The following is a 26,116-nucleotide window of genomic DNA, read 5'->3' as shown; positions in this document are numbered from 1 at the left end:
TGTCGGGAGCGTTTGATTTGGTGCAGAAGAAACAAAGAGATAAATAACCAAAGGCCCCACCTCCTCTCCCAGCAGAGTGTTGGCTCTGATGTCGTCCTGCAGACCCCTCTGAGCTTCTCTCAGCACCCCCAGCTTCTTACGGAGACTCTCCATCAGCTGCTTCTGCTCCACACACGGAGAAAGAGTTGTTTTAACACCACAAAATGAAAAGAGCAGGGAGCTCGTCTGTCGACGCCACATCACCACGGCGTTACCTTGTACGTCAGCTCGTCGTCCTCGTCTCTCTCTCTGTTGTCGGTGAAGTCCTTCATCTGCGACAGGAGCTGAGCCTTGGCGGCCGACGTGCAGTAATAGGACGAACAGCTGGAGCTCGCGCCGGAACGCCTGAGGGAGAGAGAGGGAGGCACCGAGAGGAGAGTTTATTATATTTAAGCAGAAGAAACTCGAGAGGCGAAGTGATAAAACAGACACAGCTTCGTGAAACACAGTGATTAGAAAAGTACATAAATAAAAGTCTGTCATCGGGCCAAAGTGAGACAACGAGACAAACAAGAGGAACGTGGATTTAAATCCTGCCGCCTCCTCCTCCTCCTCCTCCTCTCTTTACCTGTCCAAGCTGTCGGTGTTGTGCTCCGGGCTTTGGTAGGCTCCTCTCCAGCTCTCCGTGCCCGACTCCCCCTCACTGTTTTGGGGGAACAGCTCCTCCAGGCTCAGCCTCTCTCTGCTGCCCTCACTGGTCTCCAGCTCCTCCTCCACAGAGCTGCTCTCCGCCCTCGTCCGGCCCGATGGCGAGGCCTCAGAATCCGGAAACGTGTCGATGTCCGTCTCCAGGACCGTCACCGGCAACGCGAAGCACGGGAGCTCGCTGGTGATTGGTTCAACCTCTGTTGGAAGCTCCTCCTCCTGGAAGTCATCGATGTCAGTTTCCATGGGGACGTCAAGGTCGGCCTCCAGGCTGTGCACGGGACTCGGGCTGAGGGTCGTCTCCGATTCGGTTCCCGGTTCTGGGATCTTCTGCTGCTCTTCAGTCTGGAAGCCTCTGCTCACACGGAGCTGCTGCTGCTGCCGCTCGTAGTCGATGGCGAAGTAGGATTCAGACGGAGAAACTCCGTTTTCGACACCAGGAGGAAGTGCGGTCTCACTATGAACTCTGGGAGAAGGGGATCTCTCCCACTCGGCTCCTGGTCTCACATGTTGCTGCTGTTTGAGAGGCTTCGCTGTCGTCCTCTCGTTGTCGGGACTGTGGTCGACGTAAACCTCAGATGAGCTGCGGAGACACAGGTGATGAAAACATGTTAAAGTCAATTAAACTTAATCTATTACAGCAAAAGATTGTGAAAACTTCGTGTAAAGAAACTGATCTGTCTTCTCATGTTAAAGATAAATGTCAGATTCATTGATGTAATGAAACTGATTTTCCTCCCGTCTCACCTGCTCACACTCGTGTCCGTCTGTGGTGAAGGTAGGGACGATACGACCTCCACCTCCTCCTGCTCTCCGCTGTACAAGCGCCGCAGGTTTCCCTCCCTCTCTCTCTGGGGCGGGGCTACGGGTCTGAACGCCCGTCTGGAGAACATGGGACTGGGCGGAGTGACGGTAAAGGAGCGGTCATGAAACTGAGCCTGAAGCTGATTGGACGTGGCGTGGGGAATGGGATGTCCCTGAGTTTGAGTTTGGTGGCAGCTGCAGCAGGGGCAGCCCTCCGTCACCTCCTGCCTCTCCGGGGGAAGACTGTAGGACCTCTGCCTGGACGTCTCAGGAGGAGGGAGGTACGAGGAGGAGTGAGACGAAAAGTGTCCCTCTGCTGTGTTTATGGGGGGAGGGATGGAGTGAGGAGCGGAAGAGGAAGAGGAAGAGGAGGAGAAGAGGGTGTGGTGAGATGCACGCCTCCGGTGGAACTGCTCCCACTTTGGGGGCGGCGGTCTCGGCGGAGGCGGCGTCTTCTTCCTGCTCTGCCTGGCCGTGCTCGCCGCTTCTCCTTCCCTGACGCCACAAACTCCTTCCTCCACCTCGCTCAGCGTCTGACTGGTCGCTACACAAATCGACGGCGACCAGCGTTGATTGCTGTCAAAGCGGAGGTCGTTTTCGGACATGGCTCGTCCTCGTAGCGCGAGAGGAGCTGGCGGGGGAGGGAACGAATACCCGTTGCTGCTGTCGACGTCTCGGGGGCCCCATCGACCGTGGTGGAGCTGCTGCTGGGGCTGAGCGATGCTCTCTGCTGGTCTGGACTCTCGCCTCCAGCTGGGGTAGTCCCTGTGACAGAAGAAGAAAGATATATTAAATAAGCAAACACAGAATAAAAGAGCATTTTATCTAACATTCAAGGAATCATTCAACATTTCTAGACCCCGCCAGCATAATTATATTTAGCAGGGTGAGCCAGGCTCGTGTCGGTTGTCCGCGCCCAAGTTTGACTTCCCCTGTGGCTTAACCATCAGGTCGTCCATCTTTATCTAATCTCTATCATACACACGCCAGCTTTTTCAGGGTCTTGATGAATGTGTGGGGAGATTTTATGGAGCCAGAGAAAGTGAAATTAAAATTACAGTGCGTTTCTCTTTTGCATCCCGGCCTCAAATATAAGTGGAGGCCCCCTTCACGAGCCATGCATGTCCGAAGAGCCCCTCCACACGCTACATACAGGAATCACCGTCCCACCACGTATTATTACGGTCACATTTTGAAGCATGGATGATTGCTCTGCACACTTAGAGCTCATTATAGTCAAATCACAGCCGAGCATGACTGAGTGGGGTTTCCTGCCCGGCGGCGCAGAATGGGCCGACCCCACCTAACGTCTCCGGAGACTCACTTAGACACAATCAGATGGAGAAAGAGAAAGTGTGTGTTGCGATGTCAGATCAGACTTAAACTCAGAGTTAAGACAAAAACAAAAAGGAATAAAACCTGATTTATGAATGTGTGTGTTTGTCTCACCTCTCTGACAGGCTGTATTTCCTGTTGAGCTTGGTCGTTTCCTGTTTTCGGGCGGGATACGTCTGTGGAGGAGATTTAAAGCTTATTTACACCAAAGAAATGAGGGAAGGCTTCAATCTGGAGCAAAGTGTCGGTCAGCACAGCGTCCTGCTGCAGGGAAGTGGGTGTGTTCCTCAGTGGGGACATGGCTGATGGGGTGGAGGTATTTTCGGCCAGTCTCTTCATTATTATTTTTTTCCCTGGAGGTCTTAATTCATCCGTATTTTGACATTTGCTTTTTCTTTGAGAAGTCTAAATGTTTGAAATGTCACAAAAAATATACAAATCCTGTCCGTACAAATCGATATCCGCGTTTATGTTCTGATATGAAAACTTTATGTGTGTGTGTGTGTGTTTCCCTGGTGTGTGTGTGTCTCTGTAGAAGGTCTTATCTCAGCCTTGTCGTCCCTTCAGCACATCTGTTCTTGTTAAGGGAAAGCGGCAGATACCGAAAAGAAATTCCAGGCTCGGAGGTTATCGCAGTGGCATCAAACTTACAACCTTCCATTTGAAACGGAGCCCTATGTGGAGGAAGCTGAGCTTTAAGGCCCCCCCCCCCCCAAGGCTTCAGCGAAAACAACAACACGGTGTCAGCTGGAGTGAAAGATCTGCTGATCTGAAGACACATTCAGTCCAAAACAAATGTCGGTTTGGCTTCACTCAGCGTCAAACGAAAAGGTCACTAACAGGTAGAAGTTCACAGGAGTTTCCATAAGTTCAGACCAGAGGCTGCACCCCCCCCCACCCCCCACCCCCCGCAGAGCTTTTTGAATCAATTTGTGGCAAAGCTGAAATCCAACGCTGCTATTATCGCTTACACAAGTGTACGCCGCTGTTGCCCAATCCCCCGCAAAGTTCCATGAACTATTTCAATGATCCGCTGAATTTTCAATGGGAATTTCAGACTCGAACCACATGCAGGACGTGAGGTTCGACTACAAACCAGCCGTTCAACCACAGGAGACTTGGGCCGAGACGCTACTTTGCTCCAACATCCAAGTTTGGCCCCTCCTCCCTCCTCTGCACCAAGCTCATTTTAAAAATGTATATAAATGACACTTTGATTGAATCAAGCTAGAAATCTAAAAACGTATTAAATAACTGAATTTCTAAGTTAATGTTTTTAAAGCTTAGCACCAACTCTCAGTGAACATGCTTTACTAAAATCCAGTTCATAATCCAGATTCCTGGACAACAGACTCCTGCTGAGTGAAGTCTTACCTCTGTGGGCGTGTAGCTCCGCGCCGTGTATCCCAGCTGCAGAGGCTGCTGGTTCTCCGGGGACTGGGAGGTGGTACAGACGGGATAAAAGGCCGATCTCGGGGCCAGATTCTGGGCTTGGCTTTGGGAGAACGCATCAGGCTTGAGCTGGAAGTTGAGTTGGAAGTCTTGGTGATTGTCTTTGCCGTGAAACTCCTGATGTGAGCTGAGCTGAACAACTTCTCTTTCTCTCTGGAGCTCTCTCTCTCTTTCTTTTTGGAGTCTGGCCCTGTCCATCTCTTTTTCTCTCTCCAGCTCAAGCTCCCTCTCTCTTTCCCTTTCCCACTGTCTCATCCTCTCCTCTCGTTCCCTCTCCCGCTGCATCCCCCTCTGCCGTGACCTCTCCATCTCTAGCTCCCTCTCCTGTCTTTCCTTCTCCTGCTGCCTCTCCCTTTCTCTCAACCTCTCTTCACGCTCTCGCTCCCTTGCCCTCTCCTCCCTCTCCCTCGCCTGTTCCATCGCCTTCTCTTTCTGCCTCTCCCTGCTGGTGCTCACAGACTGCCTCCTGGTGTCCATACTGTTTGAAAGCAGGGAACTTTCCTGTGGAAGTGCCCCCTGGTAGGAGTATCTCCTTTGGGTTGGGTGCAGACTGAGCTCCCCTCCCTGGTGCTCAGGACAGTTAGAGGGTTTCCTCTGCCTGCGACTCGACAGACTTGAAACACTCGACCCAGATATGCCCTTGCTCGTCTCCTCAAAAAACTTCATTCTATCTGCAAATGGAAGGATATCAGTCTCCTCCATCCGAGAACATGAAGAGGTGCGACTGTGGGAGGAGGTGGAGGAGGAGGTATAGGTACAAACCCCATGTCGTGATCCTGTCACCCCTAGTACCCTCTCATCCAAGACTCTACACCGTCGGTCTGGTTCTGGTTCTGGTTCTGGCTGGAGTTTGTGCTCAGGGGTCCAACGCCAGCGGCGGGCTTTACCGGCGGGGGCTGGTTCTTCCACAACTCGAATGCCGACACCAAAACTGGGCAGGACTGGGTCCAGGATCTGGACAGACCTGGACAAGTTGGTGCTATCAGTGTAGGCTGCTGACTGAGTTTGCAATGCATCATGGAGTGGTTCATTTGAAGTGTTGGATTTCTCAACTGGTGCTGTTGTCCTGACATCTTGGTGGATCACAGACGAGGCAAGTGCAACTTTGGTGCTCCTCTCCTGGGCAGGCACTTCTGGGTCTTCCTGTTCTTCATGGAGGTCAGGACCCTCCTCCTCCTGGACAGTCTCCCCACTACAGAGCAACCCCCCCGGGCCACGGCTCCTCTGAAGCTGGGCCTTTTTCCTCTGGATCTCATTGCGGAGGTTGGTAGCAAATCGCTCGCTGCGGCGGCGGTTCCGTCGATGGTTCCTCGACGTGTTCAGCTTCTTCATCGTTGCCTCTCCTTCTACATTCTCCTCTTTTTTTCCTCCATCTATTCCTCTGTCCACTGCTCTCTGCTCCTCCAGTAAAGTGTCCATACTGGCAGCAGCACTGAGAGGCTCGAAATCACTCTCAAGTATTTGGTCAGAGCTCAATTTTCCCCGGGTTGATGATCCACTGGGGTCCCCTGGTACGCTCATCGAGCGGCCCCAAGGGTGATGATGCTGAACTGAGGAGGGGGACCCACCGTTTACACACATCCCATCGAGTCTGTCGCACGATTCACCGTCATCACCTTCCAAGAACACAGATCCTGGGGTCGAACAGCGGCTGCCTTCCCACTTGTTTGAAGAGGCGTGGAGGTGGTTATGAGCAGCGTCTTGGTCTTCCCTCACTGGTTGGTGTGAGGACTGGGACCACTGGCTGCTACACGGAGGCAAGAGCTGATCAGGAGGGATTGACGGAGTGTAGGGCTCCGATGACGAGCTGCTACTGTTAAACTGCAGTAACTGAAGTTGTGTAGCCAGGAGCTTCTCTGGGGCGCTGTGCCGGTGTAGCCCCGTAGAGGAGTTCTTGGTGTCTGACTGCTCTTGAACCTCCACGGAGGATTGGGCAGATAAGGAGCCAGGATGAGGCGAGGTGATGGGGCCCGGGGAGGTCGACACTCGGTCAGAAAGGTGATCTGAGGTGGCGTCTACGTTATAGTCTTCATTAGCACTAGTGTCACATCTGATATGTGTAACGTCTTTAGTCTGTCTCTGCATGTAGAGCGAGTCTACGGTCTCCTCTGTGAAATTCCCAGTTTTGTCACTTTCTTCTGGTGGGGAGAAGCCGTTGTGAATTCCTGCTTCAACATTCAGTGACGACTTGTTTTCCTCAAAGTAAGAGGTCAGACTGGAGATTTCAACGGGAGCAGAAGCACACTGCTTGTTAGCAGCATTACTGTGACTCCGGGTTGCCCGAAAACTGTCCTTCCTGGCTGGAGGCTGAGGAGGATGAGTCTTTCTCTCCTCCGCTCCTCCTTCTCCATTTCTCACAATCTCAACGTTTCCTCCCCTCCTCTCTACCTCATAACAGCAGGATGAAGGCCTCTCTTTTACCTCCACAGGCCTCCGCCTCGGCCTGGTGAGTGACCTGGATTTGTGTGAAGTCAGCTGTGCCTCGTCCGGGGTCTCGGTAGATGAACTCCCCAGGGTTGAGTTATCCCCACCAGGGAAGTCTCGACAGGCTGGCCCCAGGCTCTGGAGGAGGTTATCCATGGAGCAGGTTTCACCGGGCTTCAGCGGCACAGCTGCGTAGTCGGAGGTGTTTGAGCTGGCAGAGAAGGAGCTGTAGGCAGAGTCTCTCTTGTTGTTGAAGAGGGTTGGGTCCACGGGGGAATTATGGGAGTCGGAGTACGGCTGTGCGGTGGGTGTCGGCGTGTCCAAGCTCTCCATGGAGCCCAGGGAACTGCTTCGGTCGGTGGAGGAGTAAGGTCTGGACAGCTGACCCCACTGCATGGACAAGTCACTGCAGAGAGAGGAGACGCAGAAGATCAACGTTACGCTTTTCAAGATCACACAACGACGCAAAAATGACTTCACCTCCGTCTCTGGGAACTTGAAACGAGCATTTGTCATTATTTAATTTGTATTGTATGTTTATTAATAGGAAAATAAAAGATCAATCTTTACAACAGCGTAGAGAGAACGTAAAAGAAAATATCCGGTTTCATCAAGTAACTTTTAATGCCCCCTCAGTGAAATTCATGTGGTTTCCTTCTAATCAGTATAATGTTACTCTTTAATAAACTACATACAATAAGTCATCTTTAATTTTCAAATGCACAAGCTGCGACTCTCCCCCAGGACACATACAGTATATTCTTCTGGAATAAAGCGTTTGAACTGTGCCGCCGAGGAATCTGTTTTCTATCAGTCCTAAGCTGAAGATCCACGGCAGCCCCATGTGTTTTTAAAGACCCTCGGAGGATGCCTCTTTAGGCGGAGAGGGATTTCCTCCTCATCAACTCCCACTGCCTGGAGTCGAACTCTCTAAGTCATCCCTTGATTCCTCTCATCCTCTCTCTTCTGCCTTTTTTTTGGATTTCGTCCTGTCCCGTCTCCTTTACGTCAAATGTAGATTTATTACAAAACTGCACCGGGGTTGAGAGCCACTGATTGAAAGTGACATGGCAACAAAAAAAGGATGTTTACAGATGTTTTTTTTCTTACTAATAACAAGTAACAGGAACTGCAGTAATTCTCAAGTAAAGTCAAGTGGGTTTAATCTTTAAAACCAATGCCCATAAGTCACAAATTTGCTTTGGAGGGCTTTACAATGTGTGCGTCACCGTCTGCTACCACTTCGACCTTGACTCGGATCAGGAAAAACTATAACGGGGGAAGAATGGAGGGAAAGAGGAACAGAAGAGGGCTGCTTCTTCTAGGATGGACAGATGTGTAATAAATGTCACATATGTCAAATGTTGTTATTGGATTTCTGTTCGCTTCTTCCTCCAACTTTCTAATAATAAAACCTCCAAAAATAGCAGAAAAAAAGAAAGAGGGGAAGAATTTCCCAACAATGCAAACGTCTGGGAGAACCACAAAAGAAGAAATGGCAGCAAAATGGAAAACGGGATATAAAAATACATTTACACATTCTGGCTGATGTCGGGGCACCTTCTGTTCTTGTGCTTGGTTCAAATCCAACTCATAAAAGGGCCGAACAAAAATATGCAGGCATTTTATTGTGGTATTTCTTCTTATATTTCTTTGCTGTCTTATTCAAACAATAGGGACAGTTGCCAAGGAGAGAGAGAGAGAGAGCTGGGGGGTGTCTGAAGCTCTGATCTCAGAGCAGTATGGGAAACAGACTATCTCCAGGCTACTTCTGTGGTATTCATGGTTTACAGTCCATGAAGGGATCTGACAACTGATGGGGGGGGGGTTAATCATTTCATTCATTCACCCAGGAGGTTTTGACACACCTGTCCGTTGGTTGGTTTGTCATCAGGGTTACGCAAAAACTACAGAACGAGTTTCCACGAAAAGTTGGTGGGATGAGACTTGAAGGACGGAATTTGGGCCAAATTTAAAGACTCCATTAAATTTCTGTGTATAGCACTACTTTAACACGGTCTTCAATTCTGGACTGTGCTCATTTAAAAACAAAGGAGCTCTACTGGGAAAAAGAAGTGTCGTTATCTGCATGAGAAAATCGTCTTTGAAGGAAGTGAGCCGTGAATGAGAAAGCGGAGGCAGCCGTATAGATTTGACCCGGGTGACAGAGGGAGGAAGACGGGAAATGAGACGGGAGCTGGACAGGAAATGATAGTCACTCCTGTCCAATCAGACGGCAACGTGAAACATGTGAGTGTGAGAAGGTTGACACGGGTAAAACCAGCCGGTTCACACAGACTGGAATTAATCCACAAATACTCTCATAACCTGTTTTGATATTTACACAAAAACACACAAAACACACACACACACACACTTGTTTGGTGTAGAAATTAACACATAGGCAGATGTAGACTGAACAAAATGTCCTTTACACAAACACAGTTTATTGAATGTCTTCCTCTCTTTGTCCACATGCTCTCAGAGTCACATGCCATTGTCCAAAGTTATGCCGGGAGCTGCCTCCTCATCAGACGGTGTGTGTGTCTGTGTGTGTGTGTGTGTTTATGCTGAGATCAGGCAGGGGAAACTGTGGGAATAAGAGACCCATACATACACTAACGTGTCTCACACACACACACACACACACACTCACTCACCGCTATCTTATCCACGTGGGACTATTAAATCTAACAGTGGTGCATTATATCACTGATTCTTATCAACAGCAGAACAGTTTAAGGAGCTGACGTATTATGAGGCTGACAAAGGGATCGCATCTATTTTGATTGTGAGTCATTGTGCACACAGCGGTGACTTCCTCTTTTCCTTTAAAGGATTACAGTTCAGCTTTGTGAGATCACACTCCACCTACATGTCCTCACTCCGTTCAACCTGACAGGACAATCCGGGCCTTTGTCCCCGCTGCATTACAGCAATGTGAATATATACACATTTTAATATTGAGAACAGAAACATGCATCACCTGGATGCAGCTTCTTAATTGCGATGATTTCATGTTTTTTTTTTGTCTTATATTATCGTGACATAAATATTTTTGGAAAAACAGAAATGATATTAAGACGTCGTCTTGGACTTCAACAACTGTTTAACAAATTAATCTTATGTAATAAAAGTCCTTATCCAACAGTGAACCAAGGATTCTTATCAGCAATACTTTGAAGTGAGACTCAAAGAAAGAAATTATACCACCACATTAACAAAGAAAAGGTTAATGACATAAACAATAAAATCACAATATTAAAATCTCTCAGTCTTGGTCTATAGCCTGTTTCTCACGGTGGCTACTGTTAAATCATGTTTGAATATTTAAGAGAGATTCTGGTTGAAAACTAGTTTTATTCTGTATGTGGGTTATTTTCTTCTTGGTACATTTCTGCTGGAAATTTAAGTTTCAGAAAAGTGCAAGAGAATTCAAGAGCGGCCCATCAGTCCTCTTAGATTCAATCAGGCTGCACCGAATTGTACACACTCAGATATCAGTCCCCTAAATACGCCTGAAATCTCAGCGTAATTCCTTGAGATAAAAGTCCCACAATGTTAAAGACCCTCAATCAAATCTGCTCCAAAAAGTTAATGGGTTCTTTGGGTTCTAAACTCCACCAAGAAAATCATATCAGTAGCAGCAGGAACTCGCCAGAATGATTTGTCAAAGTTATCAAATTTCACCCTTAATGGTTGAGTCGTAAAATATAATCTGGCCTTTTTAAACCAGACGTTTATGCATCTGGAGTCTGCGTACTTGAGATAAAACTACTGGTTTGAGCTTGAAAAGCCCCGAGTGATTACAGCAAATCGATAACTGGCCCCTACTGCGACGATACACGTCTCCAGTGACGGCAGCGATGGTAGAAAAGTAACAAGGAGGCGAAAGCTGAAAAACTAATAACAAACTACTGATTTCTTCTGTTCAAACTTAAGGTCAAATCAAACACACCGATTTCACCGCGGCAGCTGAAAAAAACGTCAGACAAAGGGTCAGGTCGCCAGGGGCGGCTGGTTATCACTTTGGAATGTTGTAATGGAATCCAGAAATAGACCAATAAGCTTCCTGCGTGGGCAGAGTTGACATAAGAACACGCTGATGTCACCTGTTTCCTGGCGATTGTTGGCTTTAAGGGGCCAAAATCCCCAGCGACGCGTCACAGCTGATGTCACCGCAACATGACTCACTCCCTGTGTGGTTAAAGCTGAACGCTGACTGAGGCCCGAAGATTTCACACAACAATAAAATCACAGTTTCTAGATAATCCCAACGAGAGTTGTTGTCTCACCTGTTGTCAGTTGTGTGCCAGGGTAGTGTGTAGGGGCCGGGGTGGAGCTGCATGGCAGACGGAGGCGGCGGCGGGGGGACAGGAGGGGAGTCGGCGGAGGGCAGGCAGGTTGGAGGAGGTGGAGGAGACGGGGGAGGGGGTGGGAGGGGCAGCTCCGACAGCTTCGCCAGGTGCCAGGAGTGAGGCCTGAGGAGAGGAACGTTGCGCCTGCGGAGACGAGAGGGAGAAACTCGGGTGAGGTGACAGCTGAGGACCCACAATGCATTAATCCACAACGCATCACCCCAAAAAAAAAAATTTCAGGAAAACATCTGGACTTCGTATCTGAAAGCATCTTAAGATAAATGAAGCTTGTCATGATATGATTTCCTTCACGTTTATGTTTTGCGACCTCTTCTCGTCCATCTCCAGAGGATCTGCCCAGGCAGGACGGCTGAGATGACATCCCTCCGTACATGCAGCAGCAGTTGTAAATGTTTTGGAACATGAGGGTGAACATAAAACGTCGACCTACTGTGACTGAACCTTGCCAACTCAAATTCTGTGGAAACAGCTTCCTACACAGTTGTTTAGACTTCCATTAAAAACTCATCTCACATGTACAGTAAGTTCTCCAGTCGTACCCGCAGCCAGACATTCCACTGTATCCCAAGATATTCACTAATTCCCTCATTCAGACGTCCGACACCATGTGCTGGCCAGATTCAACTCAGACCCCTGCAGACTGTGTGTGTGTGTGTGTGTGAGACAAAAAAAGAGCTAGACACAAGGATAGAGAGAGAGAAAGAACAACCACATGTAGATTTAATATTCTCAGGGTCTGAATGGACATCTATGTCGGGAATCGTATATTTCAGACGGGTGGGAATTCTGCTGGTGGATGAAAATAGCTTCGTGAAGAAAACATAAAACTGCCAAAGCTGTTGACTTGAGAGACCGGAGGTACAAACATGAGACTTGCTGGTAAAAATACCAAAACAAAAAGTATCTTCAATATACATTTTTCAGGGCTGTTCAAGATTTGGGGGGGGGGGGGTTTCCACTCTCAACGACCCCTCTTAAAAAAAGTGACGACGATTAAGATTCTCAAACAAAAAATGTAAAATGAGACCGTTCCGGATTTTTCAGACAAAAACATTTGGAGGTACAGTTTTGGGAGAAGAATGTGGATTCTGGCACCACGAGGGAAAGGAAAGGACCATTTCTGAGTATTATTGTTTATGATAAAGCAGGAGAAGGAGAACCATTTCCAAAATAAACACGCTTGCTTCCTGGTTATGGCTCCTTAAGAGGGATTTCTATCTTAACCCACTGATTGTTTGACTCCGCTGACAATGTCCTTAAATTATCCCCTGAGAAAGTTTATGTACAGCCTTGTGTGTGCGTTTATGTGTGAGTATGAATATGTGTGGGAACTATCCAAACTCAACCAGACAAAATACCATTATCGCACCTATAACAAATATTTGCAGAACCCCCCCCCCCCACCTCCTCTTTTTCTCCAAGTTTAGCGTTTAGAGATGAAAACAAACCACGTGACGCCAAAGTTACAGCAGAACGTAAGGAAAGAAAAAATGATGACAAATGTGTCGTCTTCGTCAGGAAGCTTGTGAGTGAGTTTGTAGCAACGCAGGGGAGAAGAGCGGAGTCCGTCCAGACCACATAACCAACCGATGATTTAAAGAAAATGCTCCTGAGGAGAGGGAGAACACAAACACTGATGTGATACGACTGTGACATATCACACATCAGACGATTTTTATCAACCAACTGATAAACCTGTACGTTTCCATATGATTTAGAAAACAAACGCACACTGTGATATCGTACATAATAGATCCAGAGTGTGTTGTGTGCATTTAAAGGTGAGCCGCTCAACGCCAAAGAGAATGTGTAAGACGCTTGTTTGGCTTGAATCTGTATCTCAGTTATTTATCTTGAGGACTTCAGTCAGTGGGAACGAATCTTGGAGAGTGATGTGTTTGTGGAGGCTGCGTTCAGAGATATCCACAGAGGCTCCGTGAAGTCTGTCCCCTTCATTCATTGGACACAGGAAACAAAGCCAGACTCAAACCCTCCAACAGGCCACAGCGACCGACGCCACTGTCGCCTGCACACGTTTATAATAATCCAACTAACGGCCCCTTCCTGTTTCTCACACTGTAACCCAGTTGGCTACATGTCCCAGCTGACTCGCAGAGAGGAGTCACATGAAACATTTTTTTTTTACATAATTCACTGGCACACGAGAGATAACAGCATGTGCTTGAAATGGAAAAAAAAAAAAAAACGGGATAATGAGTTAATCCGCCACCGCTGTGGTGTCGCTGCCACCACGACGAGCCAGGAAATCAAATCAGGTTTGCAAGACATGGAAATCAAGTGTTCGGCGAGACAACGTGTGTGATGGCAGCTAATGTTTCAGAGAATATGGGACGAATGGTGAGAAAGAAGAAGAGGCGATGAGTGACGACGACTGTCAAAGCCAGAGAAATTGTGAATTCTTGGTCTCTGCAGCTCTGAATGCGCCTCTATGAGAAGGAGCTGCTGGAATGTCCCAGTTAATGGTCAGAAACTGCAACAGCTGACTGATGCCGCAAAGGTCAACACGCATAATCTGAGTCACACACACACAGTCTCAATACAGTACAGGACAAGAGGGGGCAGTGGGACGAGACTCGGTCTCACAGATAAGGACATGTTGTAGAAATACTTTGACAGGAGAAGAAGGTCTCAGAGAAGAGAAGATTTAAAGACTGAAGACACGAGGACAAGAGGTTTGAATAATAGTGTCATAGTGAGACAAAGTGCATCGTGTGCTCAACAAGTCGTCCCTGGGAGAAAATAAAAGAGGAGCTCGAAAAAGTGTCGACAACAACAAGGCTAACTTCACATTTATCCTCAAAAAAGTGAAATAAAGTATAAATAAACGGAGTATTTTCTGTAACGAGGAGGAGATGTGTTTTTTGTTAATAACAGTTAACTGATAAAAAGCCAGACGACTTTCACACGTACCAGATTCAACGGACAGAAGCATCCACACTCACACTGATCCCTGTTCAGCTCCCAGCATCCCTGATACCCGCAGTTCAAGTGCGAGGAGTCGAGAATTCAAACGCACTCAGGCGACGAGAACTTCTCTAAATCCTCCTGAAAAGTTTCCCCAAGAAGAAACGCCTCCCGTTCGGCCCTGAAGCCGCTCGGCGTCTAGCGAGGGAGACGACGGGTCGGTGTTCATAAGGTGTACGACTTGAGTCACAGAGCTGATGTCCATGTGAAGTGTCTGGCAGGTTCTGACCGGGAGGGGACTGATCCTCACATCCCCTCTCTCCCTCCTTTTCCTCTCCCCCTCCTCCCTCGCTCCTCTCGCTGGAAGACAAAACATGGCTATTTCTCCCTCCTGCACTCTGCATTGCTCTCTCTCTCTCCCTCTCTCTCTCTCGCTCTCTCTCTCCTCATCTCATTCTTCCCCTGCCTCTCTCGCCCCCTCCCAGGCAGGATGTGTGAGTCAGCGAGAGAGGAAGTATTGTGGAGAGCAGATAAAGTGGTGGACGGCTGCTAAAATAATACCCAGGGTTCCACACTGTTATTGTTCGGAGGGGGAAAAATGCAGAGGTGCTTCCTACATATGTGTGTGTGTGTGTGTGCGTTACTGTGTTTGCAGGGCATGAAAAAGAAATCGAAAGGAGCAAAGAAAGCTGAGAGTGCTGGACAGACACAGGGACTTTTTCACTTTGGCAGAGAGACGAGAAAAACAAAGTGTGGTGAAAGAAGGGAGCGTAGGAGAGGATGGGAGGTCTGCAGGAGAACACGAGAGTCTGTGGAATAATTAGACACTAAAACAAAGAGAGGAGGTGACGGATGAACAGGAGGAGAAACTCTTCTCTTGTCACTCGGCTTATCGCTGAGATATATTTCTTCTGCTGCAGGGCCATTACCAAAGAACTGACCATTGTACTCTGTGCTACAGATAAGAAGCTGCTGCTCTGTTACTCTCCTGACCTCATTTCCAATTAATAAATATATCACTTACTCTGCAGAATGTCAGAAAGCACTGACAAATTCAACTTTCAAGTTTTTACGTTCACCGCTGTCGTCATTCATCCTCATGAGAAGCAAACGGCTGAAGGAGAAGTTGGTTCTCGTGGGGTCAAAGTGCCGAACAAGATTGATCGACAGAATAAACAAATAAATACAAAGCAGCAGATGGATTTGTGTCTCTCACGACTCCAAAGGTAAATTGTCTCTGAAGTGAAGCTGCTTGACTTTATTGAACGTTCCATCATAAATCTGTTGAAATGATATTATTCGTTTCACATTTCTGCAAAACAAAATAGTCCACACGAGCTTTGAACATCAAAATGATTGCTGGGATTAATTTCCGAAAGGACACTGTTTGGCTGAACAATAGTAAAAACTAATCCCCACTAATTCAGCACCAGTGTTCACTCGTGGATTTAACAGTTAAAAATGTGCATGTGACATTTTTCTTTTTCAGACTTGAAAAGTGGCCTTCGCTCATTATTGTGACCAGACTTGAACCTCGTAGAGCAAACATCAAGAGGTGTGAGCGTCGGCCATTAGTTAAAGTTTAACCAGCCACACAACGGCAGACGCTTAATAACAAGCGAGTGTCTCGGCGGCCTTCAAAGGATTTCCTGCAGACTCCACCAAGGCGTGTGTGCGTGTGTGTGCGTGTGTGTGTGTGTGTGTGTGTGTGTGTGTTATGCACAGGCATGTGAGCAGATTCCTTACATTCTCCCTTCACAGGGGTAAAAGGGTTAACTGCTCCAAAGCCTAAACAACCTCACCTCCTCCCGCCCCTCAGTCTCTTTGTGTTTGCAGGCAATTAGGACGTATTTGTTTGCTTTATGGGTCTGTGTGCGTGTGTGTGCATGTGTGTGCGTGTGTGTGTGTGTGTCTGTGTGCATGTCTGTTTGTACTGCAGGCCCTCATCACCCTTGATTGTGGATTTCTACATGACACACACACTTGAAGACGTGTTTACTGCTTAGACGCACACATCACGGAGACATTTGGACATGTAGACAACTGCTACTGCTACCACACACCCACACCCACACACACACATACACACACACACCCGCACACACACCAGGTAATCAGTACAGTGAGACGAGGCTCATACCAGAGGTCGATGGCAGGAAGGGTGAAGTCCACTTTAGCCTCTGAAGCACAATGCACTGTTTGTTACCACTCAACCCACTAGATTGTGTGTGTGTGTGTGTGTGTGTGTGTGTGTGTGTGTGTGCTCCTGCGTCCAACTGTCAAGAAAATTTGATCAGATTTTTTCCCCCATCAGGCTCGTCAGTGACTGCCCGGTCCCATGCATCACTTTCCTCCAGCGTTATGGATGAGACATCAACGTGTGAGATCTCAGCTGCAAATCAAAGCCTTTGCCGCGTAGGAACCAACAGCAGGATTCTCGTTAACCCTTTGCCTCGACTGTAAATCCGTCATTAGCGATACACCTTTAACAGAGTAAACTGAGCTTTTCTCAAAACAAAGACATTAACCGCTGACGGAGGGTCAGGGCCGCACGGCAATAAAGTTAAGAAGAAAACCTTGCGTCACCTCCAACTTAGAGCTGCTCGGATTAAACTGGATTTATGTTGTTCTTTGGGTAAAAACAAGCAAAGCAAGAAACAGGGGTTCTGGGAAATGTCAGCGTAAATTGAAACTCTGGAATAAATCACTATCAGCTGATGCATCAGTTACAAGCAAAGAGCAATGACTGGAATGAAGGAAACAGACGTCATAAAAAAGCATGTGAGCCGTCTTCAAAAATATTGATGAGCTGAGACTAGTTATTAAAATTCTCCTCTGCCAACGGCGAAGCACAAGATTTCTGTTCAAAGGCTTTGATTGAATTCATTTCCATCGCCGCTGCTCACAGACGTTGGAAGAAACTTGAAGACAATGAGAAAGTCCAACAAAGATTTCCTGTTCACAGTTTCGACTGTGGTGCGTTGGGAATCGAACGTACATCTCTGTTTTTGCATGCACGCACACTTCGGCTGCAGGGGCAATTAATTAATATGTCATTTACTTTCAGGTTTTTACGTTTACTTTTATCGTCCTTCATCCTCGTGCGAAGTCACCGGCTGAAGGAAAAGTTGGATCTCGTGAGTACTGATTTCGTTTGTGTGTCCGCAGAAGTTCTTCATCCTGGTTGCCAGAGGGATCAAAGTTCAAAGTGTCTTTATTGTCCCTGCAGGGACGTTGGTCCGCGGCCAGGATGTACCAAAACGCACGAAGACACGCAGAACACGAAAAAACACTCGCTGACATCAACATGCCGTGACAGTCAGAGCGATATGGAAGAGTTTTATTCGTAAAATACTTTCCGTCACTTAAAAGTTGAATGGGACGGACAATGGGTGTCAAATAACTTCAAGCTTCTCCTCACTCCTTAAATCTGAGATTGAACTAATACTCATACAGGAAACCCGCCCTCTATGATTGGATGTTGGAAATAATAATCCAAAAGTTAAAAGTGGCTTTCAGATTTCAAAATAAAACGACAGAAAGTATAAATTGACGAGCGCTGCTTCAAGTATGTTGAAAATGTTTCTGAGCAGCCTGAGAACATCGAGCTCACATTGTTGAAATAAGTGAGGTCGTTCACGGTGCAGTGTCTCATCTGTTATTTCATCTTTTCGTGCAGCTGTAATTCCTCCTGTCTGACACTTTATTCTCTCTCCCTCCGTCTTCTAACGCTGCTTCCTCGGCTGTTAACTGATGGAACATGAGACTTAAACAGCAATGACCAGGAAAGTCAAGAAGAAACTACAACACTTGGCTGAAGTTCGTTTACTGACGGAAAGTTAACCTGATTATAAATCAAGTTATTTATGGTGAAAAACATTTGCAGCTTGTTTTGTATTTTAGATTCATTGAAACTGTTGATCTGTAAAATAATAAAACATGATAATCATTAAGTAGATTTACAGCCACATCACCGAGCCTTGAGAGATATATTTTACGACAAGGGTTAAAGTCAAGCGTGTTCTGTGTTACGTCCGTGAAACATGAGGGGCGTGCAAGGTTACAGGGTTAAAGAGAAAAACCCCCGTCTCTCTCTTTTACCACCACTGATGTAGTATGATGACGCTTAATGTCCCGGTTCTTCTTACCCTTCCATAACATACACACATATTTCAAACATGTGTGTCCAAGCTGACCTATAGGAATTTGTGTACATCTGAGACAACCACCGTGTGTGTGTGTGTGTGTGTGTGTGTGTGTGTGTGTGTGTGTGTGTGTGTGTGTGTGTGTGTGTGTGTGTGTGTACAGGGAGTCATGTATCACAGAGTCGCTGTTTAATGGGCCAGTTAGTAAAATCCAGGCCAGAGGAGACGAATAAACTGTGGAAGACCACACGCGTATTAGACAGACACACTCCCCCCCCCCCACACACAACACACACACACACACAGACTCACACTCAGACTCACACATTGCACCAGAGACACAAATAACAATCATTGTGTCATAACATTAATAACTGAAACAACCAATCACTTAACAATTCTCTTCCAGATTTATCATCTGACTAATCAATGAATCAAAAGAATTCAGCTTCAGATAAACACTTTGTCGCTCCGATCCTAGTTGTGTGTTAACGTTGTCGTCCTGTTGAGCTGCCTCCACCTCTTCTGGAGTTTATCAGGATCAAGGTGGTTTTACTAAGTTTCCCACATCTCAAGTATCAAGTATAATTAGTAGCTGCTAAACTCAGAGGAGCCAATCCCATAAACTCACTTGTCTGCCCCTCAGGCTGCCACTGCCCCCGTGTGTGATCATTGTGTTGAGTTAATGCTCACACACACACACACACACACACACAAATACACACACAAATACACACAAACACAAATATCTATAATGTCGATAAGTCATTCTGAAACTGCGTCACAAAGAAAATTCTTAACATCCAGGGCTCTAATCAGACCCAGAGTGTGTGTGTATGTGTGTGTGTGTGTGTGTGTGTGTGTGTGTGTGTGTGTGTGTGTGTGTGAGGAAGAGGTCTTTAAGGAATGCCAGGAATGTCTATTGTTCAGTTTGGGAAGCAGTGATGGGGGGCAGACTATTGTGTTTCATGGTTCTTGGCACCACACACATCAGTCTTGCCCGGTCTCCAGGGACCCTGTGGTACGAAAATCTAAACAACGGGATGTGTGTGTGTGTGTGTGTGTGTGTGTGTGTGTGTGTGTGTGTGTGTGTGTGTGTGTGTGTGTGTGTGTGTGTCTGTGCACACATTTTGCTCATCCGTCTGTCTGCGGTAAAATACCAGATGAAAGTGTTGCATTCTGACTTCTAACAGTCTGAGAGCAGCATCCACTGACAGGAACAACGAGACGAAAAGAGCGAGTCAGCATGTGGAGCTTGAGACCGTCTGGAGATGAAAACAAATATTACAAATGGGCAAAAACAAACTGAGAAACTGAGCTGCGCTGCAGAAGCTGTGTGTCCCAACATGTGACGTGAAGTAGGACTGATGGTTATCACTATATCAGTTTAATCTGACGATTCCTTCTCCAGATAACTGATTCTATGATTTATCTGTTGACTAAAGAAAAAGCTTCAGTTTCCCACGCACCAGGGAAACGTCTTCAAATGTCTCGTTTTGTGAAGCAGATTATTCACTGTGCGACTTGAGCTGATGTTTGACCTGATTTCTGAGAAGCAGGATTCATTTCCACTCCTGCGTCATTTCTCGTGCACCGTACAGATCAAACAAGATGCCTCTGATCGGTCACCACACAGTCAGATGAATTTCTGATATTCCGGAAATGTCCAACTTTGGCGACATGTAGGGCGCATGCAAGTTTTAGTTTGGAACATTTCTAATATTGCACAGTGGATGATGAGTTTAAAATCACATGAGCCAAAAGAAAAGCACCAAATCCTCATATCTGAGACAAGAAATCATTCTTGTAATTATCCAAATATCAAAATCTTCCAAACAATGTGAACATGAGTCTGAAAACTGGGCTCGTGTTCAAGTGTGAGTCAGGGAACGTGTCAAAACATGTCAGAAATGTTATTTCACCTACACAAATGAAATAACCACAAACCCCAACTCTTTTTTTTCTTTCACCCACTTTCTCTGTTTTCATTCTTTCCTCCTCCTGCCCGTCCAGCCTTCAGCAAAAATAAATGTTTAGTTAATGTGTACCGGAGATGAAAGAGTGAGACGTGATGAAAGAGTCTCCGTCATAAAGTCCTGTTTATGCTGTCGAAGCATCAGACGTGTTATCAGCCTCGCTTGTAATTATCATTTTAATTCCCTACGTTCGCTCCTGTTGCCTCTGTGGCTGCGTCGCGCTGCCACGTACGTTAACTCCTGAGTTTGTGGGATGTTTCCTGCTTCGCTGCTCTTTAATCTGACGGTTCTTCTTTTCCTGGCATTTGTTTTGATTTGCTTCTGAATTCAGGGGAGATTTCCATCCAAGGAGAGTTTGTAGAAAGTGACGAGAAAAGATTTATATCAGAATAAGAAAACAAGCAGCTTCACTTTTTCAGCGGGTGGAGACGCTGAGCCAAGGTCTTGGTTGGCAAAACCGTAGCAGACAGCATAGATGGAGCAAAATAAGAACTGCATTCTGGGGGATAGAGCATGGAGATAACGGAGGAGCTGGACCCAGCGGGTTTAATTAGAGATTGAAATCTGAATCACTGTTTATTTCCTCGGCATCATAAAGTCTGAGAGAGAGAAACAAAAAGCCTGAACTCAAATTGACAAAGTGAGCAACAGATCTAGATTTACCAAAGGATTTATTTTGATTTAAAGGATATAAACACAACATAATGTTGGGTTTATTTACTGACTCTCATGTGAGCGATGTCACTCTCCAACATTTCTTCTTCCTTTTTGAATCTTCTCGGAAATAAATGTTGAAACTAGAATGACTACCAGTAGAGTGCACAACAGTCCCTTTGAATAAAATCCAGTACATCATGAAATCTTAATTTCTATTGTGGAAAACTGATAAATTGATAAAAGGAAGAAAAATACAGACAAACCCTCTTATGAAACCATATTTAAGTTCCTCGGAATAAACCTGATTTTCTTTTATCAACATCAGCGAGCTTTTTATAGCCCATCTCCCAGACTTCTAGTTTTGTAGAAATGCATTCTCTGCTTTTTGTGTAATGATCAAACAAACCGAATGGACAGGGCTGAAACCCTCTGTGGTGGAGGTAATGACTACTAGGACGAAACTTAATTGGAAGGACACGTCCATGAAGAATTCTTCCTCATGGTCAAAACTGAAGTGAGACAAACTGATCTCATTTTGCAAATTTGGCAAGACGACCCCTCGAATCATAACGGGAAGTTTAGACTGAGAAAATAACATCATCCTCCACAATTAAGAGCATACAGCATAATGTTGAACATGCACACACACACAGCTGCGTCTGAGACCGGTTTCCTGTCGCTGTCGGTAAACGTGTTTGGTCTTTGTTGGTTAAAGCTGCGTCTTTTAACACAAACACACCGATTCTGCCAACGCATTAAGTCCAAACTGGACAGGAAGTTTGGGAAGAGCAGGAAATGATGCAAAAGCTGAAGAATGTCCTCCGGCCTCGTCCCTGACTGCCCACAGAGAAAACTGACACACACATACACACACACACACACACACACACACACATGCAGAGTACAGTTGGATCTAACAAAAGGTCTGTGAAAACAGGAAGTAGTATAGAGGGAACATTTCCAGGTCGAGCCAAAAAAACATCCTTCTTTCCCTTCCAGAAAAATATTGGAAAAATCTTCAGCCAGCGATAAACACCCCCGAAAGATGTAAAGAGACAAACAGTGAGAAAGTGAATGGTCACATTGAAGAAGGAAAGAGAGGAATATCTATTTTTGTCAAAGCTAAAAATGCTCTTCGAGAAATAATCTTTCACTTCTATAAGATTTGAAAATGAAAATAATGAGTAATGGCAGCTATAAAAATCATAAAACATATGGATGTTCATATCTTATAGAAGTGAGGATTTTATTTTACCATTATTATTAATTATAGTGACAATAAACTTCTTTATAACTCACTCAGTCAAGTTTCTATATATCCACAAGGGGGAGCTGTTTCATTACTGTAAGACTAATTATCTAATTATGGGTGGTTTGTTTGTTTACCAGCAGGAAACTACAGAGGTGATTTCCATGAAACTTGATGGGGGGGTGGGAGGTGGGCCAAGAATCACAACCTGGATTATTTTTTCTCAAGATCGAATGTTTGTTTTATTTTCAGAGACGTTTAAGGGATTGATTTAATTTAAGGGAACTTATTTTACACAATTATACATAAAGCAAAGCTTGTGTCAAACATCAGTGAAGTTCTTTGCTTCTCTCTTTACTTCATGACGGTGGATTTCTTAATTAGGAGAAACACTCAAACACTGGTCACCATCAGCTGCCTCGTTAAAATGCCTGTAAAACATCAGCCCTGAAGTCAAAGCTGAAACACGCCGCTGTCTTATCCCTCCACTAAACTGCTGGGCAGGCCAGTAAATTCCTGCGGTTTGCCAAATTTAGCTCTGCGGGCCTCGTCGCTCAGCGGAACAGGACAGTGCTGCGAGTCTGAATTGAATGTACTCGATCCATTATTTTATATAAAGAATGAACAATGGTGTGAGAAGGATGAAGGGAAACCTCAAACAATAACTGTGGAAGGCAAGATAAACAGAACGCAAAGTGAGGAGGAGTTTCACCGTCCTTTTAAACAGTCAAGACAATACGAGAATCAAGCGTTTCTCATTTCCGCCGTTACACAACTGCTTATTAATGTTATGAAAAGCACTCAAGTACAATTCACCCTTTTAGAAATGCATGACGAGCTTTTTATATCGAAACCAGAGAAAAGCTAAAACTACTTTCCGAGTGTTTTCATCTCTCCTCACCAACTCTGTGTTTCCTTCCTCCACATTTACTTGATATTATTAAACGCAGTGTGTATATTTTTCCAGTACTAAGCCCATTTATTCACCAATGCTCCCACAGTAATAACCCTGCACAGGGAAACCCCAGTGAGTAATTTCCTGATGTTTCCAAGACAAGTGCACTGGCTCTAAGAAATCCATGTGGCTCCTCTCCATCTCCAGTTTGGGTCAAGTGAGTTTTAATTGAGCTAAGAATAACAGAAAAGGCATGCAGGGCAATTTCTCACACTTTCTAAAATATATACGAACACGTATAAAAACACACGAGGTGGAGTCGCTCAACGTCTGGCAGGAATGTTTGGAAACCTGTTTGGAAAGATGCCATCTTGGAAGACGGAGGAGTCGTGGTGAGGAAAGAGGGGACGGCAGAAACGCATAAGTGCACGAACAGACTGGAGGTTTATTTTATACATTTAAATGAATGCATATAGAAGTTAAGGCACAATTTAACTGACTGAGGTAAACTCTTTGCCAGTGAAGCTCAGAAAAGACCAAAAGTGAAAGAGAGGGAGCTGAGACACTAATGGACTCTCTGATAGGAAGAACTTTTTAAGGTTGTAGTATGATGAGAACATCATTTTAGATGATAGAGCTGTTTTATTACTCACTCAGACATACAACAGTCTACATATCCACAAGAGGGAGCTGTTTGGTCAGTGACAGACTAATTACCATGAAGGTTATGTTCCATTGTTTAACTGATTGATTGATTGGTTGGTTGATTGGTTGGTTGGTTGGTGTTTGGTTGATTTGTATGTTTGAACTGCTTTACAACTCACTCAATCACTGTTAGTAGTCTACAGATCCACAAGGGGGAGCTGATTGGTTATTGTCAGACTGGTTATCATATTATGTTTGGTTGGTTGGACGGGTGGTTGATTGGGTTGTTGATTGGTTGGTTGGTTAATGTTTATCACACACATATCAGGTTTTTCATCCCTAACAATAACCCACTGAGTTAGAAAAACAAACAGAAAAGTCTGTCCATTCACGTCTCCGTAAATGTGTTATGAAAAGAGGTGGTAACGGGTTTTGGCTTTTGACTAAGGGTCATTTTCTTCTAGTTAAACTACCCAAGAAAAGCCAAGTGCACAAAAATGAGTATTCAGTCAGTCTGGCAGGAGACTGCTGCAGTACTTTCCAGAAGATTACTTGTTCCAACAGTAATGACTGCAACAAGCTTGGGAAACGCTGCGACGTTCACTGGCACAGAGTCAGGGTCAAAGTGCGGCCGTGTTCCACACAATACCGAAGCAGAGATTAGCGATTAGTGTCAGAAACCTGTCAGTCAAAGTGAGTTAAATTCATACGAGGGTGGTCGTGTTGGAGCAAAACACAAATAACAGCTCTGTCTCGGCTTGGACACAATAATTCATTCACAGACGTGGACTAAAGGTAGTTGTGGTTGTGAATGTCATTTTCACCATAATATTCTAATTATGGTGAAAATGAATCATTGCCATTTTGACACACACACACACACACACACACACACATATATATGGGAAAATATATCAATATCTGAAATCTTTACTCTGTATTATCTCAATCTGGTTCTAGCTTTACACTTATACAATTCCAGTTTCAGCAGTTTTTCCATAGCAATTATAATAAAATGAGCATCTATCAAGAAAATGATGGGAATAATAATTAATAATTCAAAAAAATGGTTATTTGCAGCCCTTGAATTAATTCCTAGTCACACACACAAACACACACACAAACGGGAAAGTCCCTGAAGATAGTCAGACACTCACAGCACATACCAGACACAGTGGATTAAACTGGGTGTGATTCTCATAACCAGTAACATTCTTCAATCTATGTCTGTCCATCTGTCTGTTGAGTCTGTGCATTCATACTGTACGTTCTGTATGTGTGTGTAAATGCTGGTCTGTGGTGTGTGTGTGTGTGTGTGTACTGGACGGCCGATCTGGTTTCACAGCCAGAACAGGACACGCTGCTGCCAAACAGCTGTCTGAAGCTGTCCGAGAAAAGACAAAGTCAAAGTTGTATCAAGAGTAAAAATCCTGCAAACTGGTTTCACGTATCATCCAGGTTGGGGGGGGGACGGAAAGTTTCAACATCAAGGTGACGGAAAAGTTGAGAATGTGTTGAGATGTTTTTTCCTCTATCTCTGCAGTGAAATATTATTCAAAACACAGTATTATCCTCGTGGATATTTGTTGCACTTCCACTGACATCCACTAAGTGGCAAAAACACAACATAAGGGACGGATTGTATTTTAAGACTTCTGTAAATAAACATGTAGATAAACTGAAACCACAAATAATAGATGAAGCTCCAGGCCACTGAAACTCTCAGTTTTATTGTTTACTGCAGAAACTAAGGGTGTGCTGTCACAACAAGATCTGTGTCACCGCAAAAACACAGCTGACAAAACAGTCGATGCATAGAAATGTTATTTTTTGTTATCTTATCTCTAAACCGAGAGATCAGCTGCTTTTCTCTGGATAATTCAGCTGACGCAGCTCGCTGATAAATCTGACCTCAGATCTGCAGCAACACCATCTAAGTCTGTGTTAAGATGCCAACATGGAGCGTGGAAATGTTCCTCTCATTAGTTCTGCTTCCAGAGGCCTAAATACCAGCACTGAGCTGGGAGGGAGCAGGGTGGGAAAGAGGAACAATTAACAGTTTCTCCTCCTGTGCCAGCCATCGTCATGGTGCAGTAAATAAACTTAAAAACCACAGCAATCAACATATTTATGTAAACCACGGATCAAATGACTAATGGAGGCATTCAGTGTATGTCGGTGTTGTGGTTACAGCTTGTTTTGCTGCACCAAGTGGCCAGACAAAGAAACTGCAGCTATAAATCAAACTTTTTTGTCAAACAATTTCAATAATCGACACAAAGTTTTACTTGTGTTCGGACATTGAACAGTAAATCAAGAAGTAAGAGTCATTTTCTCATGGACTTCTCAGATTTGAACGTGTTTCTGAATCATGACAAACACACACTCCTCCGTGCTCATCAGAGTTTATCTGCTTTCCTTCTGACACCCTGACGGGTCAAAGGTCACTTCCTGTGAAACTTTTTCTATCTGCGAACTTTGCTTTCATGTGTGTTTGCATGTCTGGCTCGAACATTCCTAACAGGCCCGGGGGGGGGGGGGGGGGG

General features: G+C 45.5%; 1 protein-coding gene across 2 annotated transcripts in view; it reads right to left on the bottom strand.

The window, feature by feature from the left end:
• The window catches only part of shroom4 (shroom family member 4), a 46,349-nt gene that overhangs the window by 2,609 nt on the left and 17,624 nt on the right, over positions 1-26,116 (bottom strand). Inside the window, exons 1-8 of one of the 2 annotated variants that reach the window (XM_020105001.2) lie at positions 14,010-14,416; positions 10,995-11,201; positions 4,198-7,105; positions 2,938-2,999; positions 1,432-2,253; positions 608-1,267; positions 255-384; positions 61-162 (exon numbers count right to left, since the gene is read on the bottom strand). In XM_020105001.2, coding sequence (XP_019960560.2) covers positions 61-162; positions 255-384; positions 608-1,267; positions 1,432-2,253; positions 2,938-2,999; positions 4,198-7,105; positions 10,995-11,047 — 4,737 coding nt within the window. In that variant the 5' untranslated portion in view covers positions 11,048-11,201; positions 14,010-14,416. Of the gene's footprint in view, positions 1-60; positions 163-254; positions 385-607; positions 1,268-1,431; positions 2,254-2,937; positions 3,000-4,197; positions 7,106-10,994; positions 11,202-14,009; positions 14,417-26,116 lie in introns of those variants that run through there. The other variant, XM_020104999.2, reaches the window with a different exon arrangement.

This window comes from Paralichthys olivaceus, chromosome 22 (assembly GCF_024713975.1).
Source record: "Paralichthys olivaceus isolate ysfri-2021 chromosome 22, ASM2471397v2, whole genome shotgun sequence".
NCBI lineage: Eukaryota > Metazoa > Chordata > Actinopteri > Pleuronectiformes > Paralichthyidae > Paralichthys > Paralichthys olivaceus.
This window is presented reverse-complemented; position numbering and strand designations above follow the sequence as displayed.